The 11,187-nt window shown below is 38.3% G+C and overlaps 1 protein-coding gene across 1 annotated transcript in view; it reads right to left on the bottom strand.

Moving 5' to 3' along the window:
• HGSNAT (heparan-alpha-glucosaminide N-acetyltransferase) overlaps window positions 1–11,187 on the bottom strand; it is a 49,744-nt gene that overhangs the window by 16,934 nt on the left and 21,623 nt on the right. The window contains exons 7-10 of the mRNA XM_015831469.2: window positions 10,290–10,396; window positions 6,113–6,189; window positions 5,645–5,675; window positions 1,339–1,499 (exon numbers count right to left, since the gene is read on the bottom strand). Coding sequence (XP_015686955.1) covers window positions 1,339–1,499; window positions 5,645–5,675; window positions 6,113–6,189; window positions 10,290–10,396 — 376 coding nt within the window. The remainder of the gene's footprint in view (window positions 1–1,338; window positions 1,500–5,644; window positions 5,676–6,112; window positions 6,190–10,289; window positions 10,397–11,187) is intronic.

Genomic DNA, 11,187 nt, shown 5'->3' with positions numbered 1-11,187 from the left:
CAGCCGGCCTGGCGTAGTTTGATTATGTTTTAGTGGGGGTTTTGTATGGGGTATTTTTAGAGCAGGCCTGTTATTTAATTTGATTTTAGACAGAAATTTGTGTATATTTATTGTGGTTTTTATTATCGCCTGTTCACCGCCCTGAGTCCCGTAAGGGAGATAGGGCGGTATATAAATTCAATAAATAATAATAATAATATTCATTATGCTGAGATGATTTTCCTGGCAAAATTATGCTAGGTGATCACCAGCTTCATTCTGTTCACTTAGCCCAAACTTACCTACTATTCTTGCAACTTTTTCTTGGCTAACTATTACCCTGAAATTGCCCATAATATACAAAAGATCCTTTTTTGGTATTTGCTTAAGAGCACATTGAAGCTGACTGTAAAAAAAAAAAGTTCAATTTCATCATCATCATTTCAGTCTACAGTTGAAGCATAGATTTGTAGTATGGCGATGTTGAGTGCCTAAATCCAAATCCTATTTGTATAATGTGCTATATATATGCTTAAAAGAGAGCAATAATGTTTACATCTGTGCGATATACATTTTTCTATGATAAAGAGAAAGTCATTATCCATGTAACGTATCAACCTGCTGATAATAAAGATTGGATCTGAAAGATAAAAAAAAAAGAGTATATGCCTGGAATTTAAGTGTAATAGTATGCTTTTATTGCTCACATGACATGGATTTTAAGGTCAGGTAATTTAACTGATATGTACTAAATCTCTGTATGAAAGAATGTGTAAAGCTTTCTTTAACCATTTTTAAAAATTCTTAGTATCCAATATTAGCATAAAGAACGTGGAAGATAATGTGAGTAAATTAAAAGATTTCAGGCTGCAGATTATGAGAGAAGGGGCAAGGTCAATGCCCATATAAGAGAATTTTACTAAACAGCATTAATTTCTGTAACTTCTGAGGTAAATAGTAGAAGAAAAAAGAATGTGTTTTCAATCAGGTGTCTCCAAAATGATTCACTGGATTAGAAAAATAAATGAATCAGAACAAAAAAAGAAACTGTTAATTCTGATACCTAAATTAAATATAAATAAATTTATCCTCCAAACTATCATGTTGCCTCCAAAGTCATTTCATTCCACTCCCTTTATAATACTTAGATTTACCCTCTTTATGTGCATCAAGGAGGGGTGAATGTTACAATGATTTGGAAACAATATGAAAGATAACTTTTGCAACTTATGTAGTTGCAATGGTTTGTACATAGTTGCACCATATGAATTTCAGTTTTTCCCCAAATTCTATTGTGATATACAAACAAAGGGACACATTTTTAGTCAATATGAAAAATATAAATCTCTTAGCACTTACATGGTCCAAGGCAATAATTTGGGTTTACAACTATGAGTCCTATTAAAAATAGGAGGAGACTTCTCCATAAGACTTTGCCCAGCAATTGCCATTTGGAACAACCTCGTCTCAACATGGCACTGAGAGACAGTGAAACAGAAGTGCCCATAATAAATACAAACCTAAAAAGGAAAAGGAGAGAGAAAAAAAATCAGAAAAAGACATATATTATATGAGGATGAAATTAACTCCAAGAACCGAGAAACTCTAGATAAACAGACATGAATCTTGTATAGGCAATGAAAGAAGGATAATCTGAATATTAGAGAAATAGTTCAACAGTTCCTCTCTTCCCCAAATATCTACAAAGAATTCCAGAAAACTAATTATTTGTGTCAATATTACTAGAAAATGCAAAAGACTTGAGTTGTCTTTGACATTCATATTCTCAGCAGTTCTTTTGTGGGCTCCATAGTACAATCCATGTGGAGCACTTTTTTTATATGATCAACTACTCCAACATTCTGTTTTTACTCTTACCAATTTGATAAGAGCCTTCCCTGTATCTGTTACTTTCCAAATTTTCATTCAAAAGCCCTCCTTTACCCAATCTTAGATACAGCCTATTTCTTTGTAATATAAAAAATGTGGGATAGACAACATCACCACCAGATGGATTTGCAGTTGGCTGATCAACTGCACTGAGAGTGTAGTCTTCAATGAAACTATATCAATATAGAGGCATGCATGTAGTGGGGCACCTCAAGATTCTGTTTTAGGCCTAATACTTTTCACATCTTCATAAACAATTTAGATGAGAGGATAGAAGAGCAACTCATCCAATTTGCAGATGACACCAAGCTGATAGGGAATAGCCAACGCTTTAGAAGACAGACTCAGGTTCCAGAAGGAACTTGACAGACTTTAATACTGGCCCCTATCCAACAAAATGCAATTCAGTAATGAGAAAAGTAAGGTTTTTCACTTATGCAAGAAAACCCAAATGCCCAGGAATAGAATAGGTGATACCTGACTCAAGAGCAGTAAACTGCAATCTGAGAGTCCTAGTGAACAATTACTTAAGTATGAGCTAGCAGTGTGTTGCAGCCGCCAAAAAAGCAGCACAGACCTAGTCTGCTTCAACAAAAGGATAGTATCAAGATTTATAATATAGTATATACTATATATATATGTAGTATCAAGCAAGGTTTTACAGGCAGGAAAAACCAAAGGTACAAGTACAGATTAGGTGAAACCTGGTCAAAAACAGTAACTGTGAGAGGGACCTTGGAGTCCTAATGGATGATCACTTAAACATGAGCCAGCAGTGTGTGGCAGCAGCCAAAAAAGCTAATACAATCCTTGGTTGTATAAAGAGGCATAGAATCAAAATTACATGAAATATTGGTACCGCTTTATAAAGCCTTAGTAAGACCATACCTGGAATACTATATCCAGTTTTGGATACCACATTACAAAAAAGAAGTTGAGACTTTGGAAAAAATGCAAAGAGCAACTAAGAGGATTAAGGGCCTAGAGACAAAAACATATGAAGAATGGTTGCAGGAATTGGGTATGACTAGTCTAGAAAAAAGGACTAGGGGGAACATGATAGCAGTATTCCAGTTTTTGAGGAGCTGCCACAAAGAAAAGATCAACTTATTTTCCAAAGCTCTAGAAGGCAAGACAAGAAATAATGGAGGGAAACTAATCAAAGAGAGAAGCAATCTGGAATTAAGGAGAAACTTCCTAACAGTGAGAACAATTAACCAGTGGAAGAGTTTGCCTTCAGAAGTTGTGGGTGCTTCGTCACTGAAGGTTTTTAAGAAAAGACTGGACAGCCATCTATCTGAAAAGTATAGGGTATCCTGCTTGAGCAGGGGATTGGATTAGAAGACTTCCAAGGTCCCTTCCAGCTCTATTTTCATTAAGAACACATGAAGTATTAGTACTGCTTTATAATCCCTTGGTAAGATCACACTTGGAATACTGCGCCCAGTATACGAAAAAGATGTTGAGACTCTAGAAAGAGTATAGAAAAGAACAACAAAGATGATTAAGGGACTGGAGTCTAAAATATGATGAACAGTTGCACGAATTGGTATGTCTAGTCCAGGGGTAGGCAACCGTGGCTCTTTTATGACTTGTGGACTTCAACTCCCAGAATTCCTGAACCAGCATGGCTGGCTCACGAATTCTGGGAGTTGAAGTCTATGAGTCATAGAAGAGCCAAGGTTGCCTACCCCTGGTCTAGTCTAACAAAGAAAAGGAGTAAGGGTGACAAGACAGCAGCCTTCCAATATTTGAGGAACTATCAAAGAAGAGTAGATTAACCTATTATCCAAACCATCTGAAAGCAGGACGCGAAGTAACTGATGGAAATCTATCAAAGAAAGATCCAATCTAGAACTAAGGAGATGTTTCTGACAGTAAGAACAATTAATCAATGGAACAGCTTGCCTCCAGAAGTTGAGGGTATTCCATAACTGGAGGTTTTTGAGAAGAAATTGGACAGCCACTTGTCTGGAATGGTTTAAGGCCTCCTTCTTGAGCAGGAGGTTGAACTAGAACAGGGCTTTTCAACCAGTGGTACGGGTACCACCTGTGATATGTTGGTACCTGGCAGGTGGTACACAACCATCCTAGAAAAATGGTAGCGGGGGAGGGGAATGAGCTGAACCAGTGGCAGCACTGCACAAGCCTGAGCGAGAGATGGCTGGAGCTGCAGGGCTGTCAGGGCTCAGCGGAAGCGCCAAGATCAGTGCCGCTTTCCAGTTGATTGGCGTTTCTTCGGGGCTGTCAGGGCTCAGTGGAAGCACCAGGATCAGCGCCAGGCTCCAGCTGGAGCTCGGCGCTGATCCTGGTGCTTCTGCTGAGTCCAGAAGAAACGTCGATCAGCTGGAATGTTGCGGCTTCTTCAGGATCTTGTGATTTACATTCAGATGCTTGGCAACTGATTCATATTTATGATGGTAACAGTGTCCCAGGGTCATGTGAAGTGACCAAAACCTGCTGCAACCACCCAGCACCCCACCCCACCCCTGCTGCCAATCCCCAACAGAAATGCTCACGATGAAAACCTCGGACAGGAGGAAGAGCGCCACTGGGTGGACAGGCAGGTGTCTTGCTCGGCTGTGGCTTGGGGGGCACTTTTTTCAGTGCCATTGTAACTTCGAATAGTCATTAAGCGAACTGTTGTAAGTCGAGGACTACCTGTACTTTATCACTTTTTTCTTTTTGGTCATCAAGTTTTTGACACCTTGCTAGGCGACCGGTGGTACTCGGATATTGCCATATCCTAAAAGTGGTACAATGGGTGAAAAGGTTGAAAAGTCCTGAACTAGAAGACCTCCACAGTTCTTTCAACGCTATTATTTTATATTCTATATTCCTAAAGTGTGAGCATTTATAGACATTATGTTTTGCTTCTGCTCTGTGTCAGCACATGCTTAGAGGCTTTTGGATCAGAGTGCAATCACTAATGAAGTAAAAGAAAGTTACAGTTTATGGGAATAAGTGCCAATAATATAGCACTGATGTGTCCCCACTTCTTGTGGTATAACTTCTTCAGTGAAATCACATTATCGTCACTGATGAATGTTCTTTAAATCCTAAGATGGAAAAAAAGATTGAAATAGACTTCTACTGAAATACCAAATATAGCTGACTGTGAAAGAATGAATACTTACCAATCTAAGATTGCCTGAGAAAAAGTAAGAACTTAATGCAAAGGAGAGAGGGAAGCCAGCAGAAAATTATGCCAGCTCAAAGAAGCACTATCTGCATGGACTTCCAATCCCAGTCCTTTCTCAGCAATGAAACATCTGCCTATGATGGAATGCAGTTGAGCAGATAGACCACTCAGGAAACCTGAACCAGCAGAAGTGGAAAGAGCAACAAAAGACTGGGTGATGTCACATTTGCAACTAACATTTACAACAGAGATGAGATGAGGATTTCATGTATTCCTCTCCTTGAGAAACAGTCAGTGGGTCTCTCATGGTGGGGAAGTGTAGAGCAACCTTCTGTTAAATGAACTGCGTGACAGTGTTAAGATTTTTATGTTTTGGAAATGACTTTGGGAATTTTATTTAAAAATCCAACTTTTTTTAAAAATAAAGATTTGGAACTACGTGTACTTATTACCATTTTGCACTAAAACTAAAGATTAAAAAAAATCACTGGAAACAGTAACTGTTAATGATAATTAAGAATCCAAGTCAACCTGTCCTGACCAAACTGACAGTCCAATGAGAGATATTCCCATATGGATTTCTTTTGAATGGACTTAGTTTAATTCAAACTATTAGCAATCAACATGAATTACCATGGAAAGACGAGGTCTGCTATAGTTAAGCCTATAAAGAGAAACAGACAATAACAGAGAGTTAATGTTCATTACAATGGAGAACTACTAACTATTCTTAAGATACTTAAATAAAATATTTAGTTCTAAAATATTATTAACAGTTAACAAATACTCTCTGAACTTTCAAAAACACATAATACAAGGTCACCACATTGAGAAGTAGCATTCTGGAGTGAAATAAGCTAAAAAAGAAGCTGTTACAATATTTATTCTGAATCTTCTATTTCAAACTACATACAGGACCCATTCCTCCCTCCCTCTCCCTCTTTGTCCCCCCCCCTCATGGCTGCTTGCCCATCCACAACTACTGAACATTAGTTGCAACAGTGAATTTTAAAAACTCCCAAACTCCCAAAGAACAGTAAATGAGACAATTTCATTTTATATAATTAAAGTGAGAAGACAAATGGATTTTGAATATTTTACCATTCCAGCTCTGATGCTTGAAAAACCAATATTTTCCTCCACCATAATTCACAAAGACCATAATTGTAAGTGCCAGGCTATAAAGTCAAACAGAAATCATAATCACACACTGAATGCATATATTAACAATTCTGAATGCACTTTTTAAATTGTTACAATAATATATTGTTCCGCAAAAAGTCTTAAATTAGTAGATTTGATCAATACTTTTATCTTCCAAATTGTGATAATATAGAGAAAATATTGGTAAACATTACCAAATAATTTTTTATGGGGGTGAGGGTGGGATAGTAACATCAAAAGCAATCAGCAAAAATACTTAAAAAAAGATTTTATGAATGCTTTCACAAAATAGCTGACAGAAAGGCATGGTCAATCTTAAATGCTCGCCCAGCCAGTGTGATGAGAACTTTTAACAGTTTTTGGGGGCCAAAATGAAAGCTCTACTCAAAACATGTAATCGCATGAGCAGAAAGTGCCCATTTCTCTCCTGGGTTTGCATACAAATACAAGACGTTTGAAGAAACCCCGAAGCAAGAAGTTTCTCAGGTGAGTTGAGCTTGGAGGCGGGGAGGCGGGGCTTTCAAGATTTTCCCCCTTGAAAAAATGGCCATTAAAAAAAACAAAAAACAAATATGGACATTAAAAATTGCCTACATCTTAAACATTTTTAGTTACATATTTGCCTTTTGCATTAGAAAGGAGTCTTTTTTTTTGGTTTGCAGACTATCTTTTCCTTTTTGTTGCTCTTTGTCCTTGGCAAGGAGGGGGCATGACAGATATACCCAGAACTAAGGAAGCTGGGATTTACTCCTTTCTATTCCTTTTTTACATTAATTGCAAAGTGATAACTAAATTTTCTCTTCTCTTGTGTGTCCTGAATGATATTTTAAAAAAAAATTCTGCCTGCTTTTTTGTGGATGTACAAGCTGTGTTTTGTGAGTATGCAAGGCTCTCTGATATGATACAATTAGATAAGAAGAATACCTGATTTGTTTTCACTTCGTTGTATTTAAGTATTTTTTCAATATTAGGCACAAGAGGAAGCAAAAGACTAATTTTCTAAAAGAAGGTTGGTTAATTTATTTATTTATTGAATTTGAATAAATTCATTGAATTTATTAAACTCAAAAAATTAACTCTTTGCCATAAGGAGAACAGTATTGAAAAGATTGTTAAAAAGATGGTTTGCTTTGGATTTACTGGGATCACAGGGACTTGTTCAGTAGATCAAGCTAAGAATCTGAATCAGAAAGTCTACAAGGGAAGATCTATTTGCACCTGTACAACCCTGAAGAGTAACAAGTCATAGAGAAACAGACTAGCACCATGGTGACTTGCAATGCTTGTACTACATTTATATTCCTGCCCATAGAGGACTCAAATTATATGTGTACCAAGCACAAACTGATTGGATTGCTGGAGCAGAAATGGTGAGTCTAGAGGTATGTCTAATCACTCTGAGATTCCTCTGAGTAAATGAATACTTAGCAAAGGCAGACATCTGTATTCAAACTGAATACATGAAGGAAGAAACAACTACCAAGAAAAACAAAGCTCTAGGACAGACATGTCAAACTCGCAATATCATGTGACGTCGCACAACGCATCGGAACTTTTTCCTCATTGCCGGCAATGGGCGTGGTTTCGTCGTGATGCATCCAGCCCGCGGGCCGGCAGTTTGACACCCCTGCTCTAGGGGAACAGTAATGGCAGCATGTCACTCAGAGGACAAAAAAATCCTAAGAAGACTGTCCCTGCCACTGGAGCTCAACAACTTATTTGGTATCCTCTCCCTAGAAGAAAACATATAGACATCTGGAAAAGGGTCTTCATCAAATATTCCAGTGACAGGAAAAAAACTATTATCAAAAAGAAGACTAATCTGCTGAGTTTCCCCCTCCTTTCTAAAAAGGCTTGTGGTACTGACTCACTACTGCAAACCCATTCACACAGACCAGATCCTCACTTCATAAACAACCATTCCACCACACACAGTGCATCCAGACCCTCTTCAGAAGGGCCAAGACACACTGCGGCACCACAGCACAAAGAAAAGTGGAAGAGAAATGGCTGCTAGATGTCTTTCTCTGTAACAGCTATCTGAAAAACTTCATATTCTAACACACAGCATCCAACTTACATAACCAACCACTATACAAAAGCTAACCCTACCATACACAAAAGGGGTGTCGGAAATGACAACCAGAATTCTCCAACCTCTAGGAATAGCAGTAGCCCAGAAATTATTCAGAACCAAAGACAAGATACAGAAGGATGAAAGAAACAATGTAATTTACTAACCCAACTGTAACAATTGCGACCAATTCTATGTGGGACAAACTTCACTTCAATTGAAAATCAGAATCCACAAATACCAGCTGGCAATCAATTGCCACGATCCCAAATCCCTAATCTCTATATTAACACCGAACAGCACCAATTCAATTGGATCAATAAAAAAAATCATCGACCATGCTACTGCTCGCTGTGCACACAAATTTATTGAAGCCTGGCACTCCATCACCAGACACATCGACCCATAACCAGCCTACGAACCCCCCAGAATTCAAATCAACTGCACAGCCAATCAGTGATGGCAGTGACCTTCAATCAACCCATGCAAACGCCCCCAATCAGCACTTCACCTCCCAATGACCCTCACCTCATATGACTTCCCCATCACAAGATCCTCACCTAATGTGACCTTCCCATCACAAGACTTACTGACCACACAAAGCCCTTATAAGCAGAACATCGATACTGACATCCCCTAAACTCCACTGAATATGTTACCTAGCATGGTAACGAAACATTTAGAAACCAACCCACAAGCTCGGAGAATGAACCTCCACCCTCATCCTCCACCTGAGCTACAGATATTCACCACTATCGCACACTGACTCACTTCTCAGAGGAACAGAATCAGCAATCTGTAGACCAGACAACCTATAGAGGGAGGGAGGTTGTCTCTCAGATGCAAAGATCAAAGATGTGACAGAGATCCTTTTTTAAATAATCCAGCTCACCTATTATTATCTCTTTCTCCTTTTTCATGTTGGCATGAACAACGCAACAAACAGCCTGAAAAAATTATCAACGGATTGTGAGCAATTAGGCAGGAAGGCAAAAGAGTTTTGGAGCACAGGTGGTGTTTTCATCTATACTTCCAATGGAAGGGCAAAACCCAATAAAGGAATGGAGGAATTTAGAGGTAAAACCTTGGCTGAACAGATGGTGCCACTGACAAAACAGGATCATAGTATACATTATTTGCAGAAAGGACGGGCAAGAGATGGGCTGTATTTCACAAAGATTGAGAAGAATGTGTTTGTTCAACATCTGGTTCAGCTACTCTGAAGGGCTATAAACTAAATTTGGAAGGGGAAGGAAACCAATTTTTAGGACAACTAAGGGACACTCAACCAAGCAGAAGAAACTAGTGAACGTTTTGCTAATCAGTAAACTGAGGTGTGCAGGAAACACAATACTGTAGTAATTGGGGATTTTAAGTACCCTGACAACAACATAAATTTAAGAAATAAACAAATAATAGTGTCCCTTAACATGGATTTTCCAGGTATGTTAAGATACATTTCTCTGGTTGCCACCCAATGCTGCCTTGTCAATTACACCAGGTTGAGAAAGTTCACCAAAGAAACAGAAGTAATATTCTTTCATTTCCTCAAAGAAACCCAGCAGACTAGTTTACCCTCCTCCCAAGGAGGTAAGTTTAAGTCTGATGAGGGCTCAAGCAGGTATGATCACAGTTGCTCACAGTTATCAGATCAGTAATCCCATCCAGAAGAGCCTTAAGTTTGTTGTATTTTCTTTTCTAAGAGCAAGTTCAGTTGTTCAACAGAACAACCTAACAGGAAATCAGAACCTCCAAAACCAAAGTAATGATTTCTGTTACTTCAGGGACATACGAACTGAATCTGCAGATGAGTCCAGTTTCTTATCACAGTAAAGAACAGGAAGTGTCCAGATTGTACCAGTTGTATCATTCTGTTGTTACTTACGGTATCACTGAATAAGACAAGTTGGTTCCACTCTTGATAGCTGTCATTACTACTTTATGAATGTGAATACTACTGCACCTATAAATCTCAGCTGATAATATCCTCAAAGACATTTACAGAAAAATTGTAAGGAATTATCCAGAACTGTAATTTACCCTCTGAAGGTATCCAGGGAACGAAGTCTCTGCAGAGAGGAAGCAGTATTCCATATTCCTACTGGGAATTCACCAATGGAACCTGTTCTGCTTGGAGATCCAAGCTCCTGAAAAATGAAAGCGACAAGGAAAAAATAGTTATGAAAACTTAGTTATAAAATTGTTAAGTCTGATTACGGTCTTGTCTTTTCATAATATATTCTCTGTATTTTTTTTCACATGCCATGTTCTGTATTGAATTGGATATTTCTAGCATTGTTTTCCTTCAATCCTACCAGTTTCCTGTCTTTCTTAATTTTTAAAATGTTTTTATATAATATTTAAGGAGGTTATTTTTACTACATTGTACAAAATAGAATACCATTTATCAGTTTTAGTATTTATTATTCAGGTTAATGAGGGCAGATACAATATTGTTGCCATTACGGAAACTTGGTGGGATGAAACCCACAAATGGAACACACAGCTAAAGGGATTTAAATTATTTAAAAGAAACAGAACAAATAAAAGAGGAGGTGGAGTTGCTCTCTATAAGAAATAACTACATTTATTTATTTATTTATTTATTTATTAATTACATTTATATCCCGCCCTTCTCCTTGCGGATTCAGGGCGGCTAACAATTGGATAAAATACAGACATATTATACACCTATTAAAATTGATTAAAAAGAAATATTTAAACTCATCAAATTAAAAGTAAGTAAAACCCCTTTAAAATCCCTTAGGCCAGTCCCGCAAGCTGGAACAACCACGTCTTGAGGGCGCGGCGGAAGGAAGGGAGATCAGGGATCACCCTGATCTCTGGGGGCAGTTCGTTCCAGAGGGTGGGAGCTCCCACAGAGAAGGCCCTCCCCCTTGGGGTCGCCAGCCGGCACTGTCTGGCTGACGGCACCCTG

The sequence above is a fragment of the Protobothrops mucrosquamatus genome, unplaced genomic scaffold (genome assembly GCF_001527695.2).
Source record: "Protobothrops mucrosquamatus isolate PMUCROS unplaced genomic scaffold, P.Mucros_1.0 scaffold_257, whole genome shotgun sequence".
Classification (NCBI taxonomy): Eukaryota; Metazoa; Chordata; class Lepidosauria; order Squamata; family Viperidae; genus Protobothrops; species Protobothrops mucrosquamatus.
This window is presented reverse-complemented; position numbering and strand designations above follow the sequence as displayed.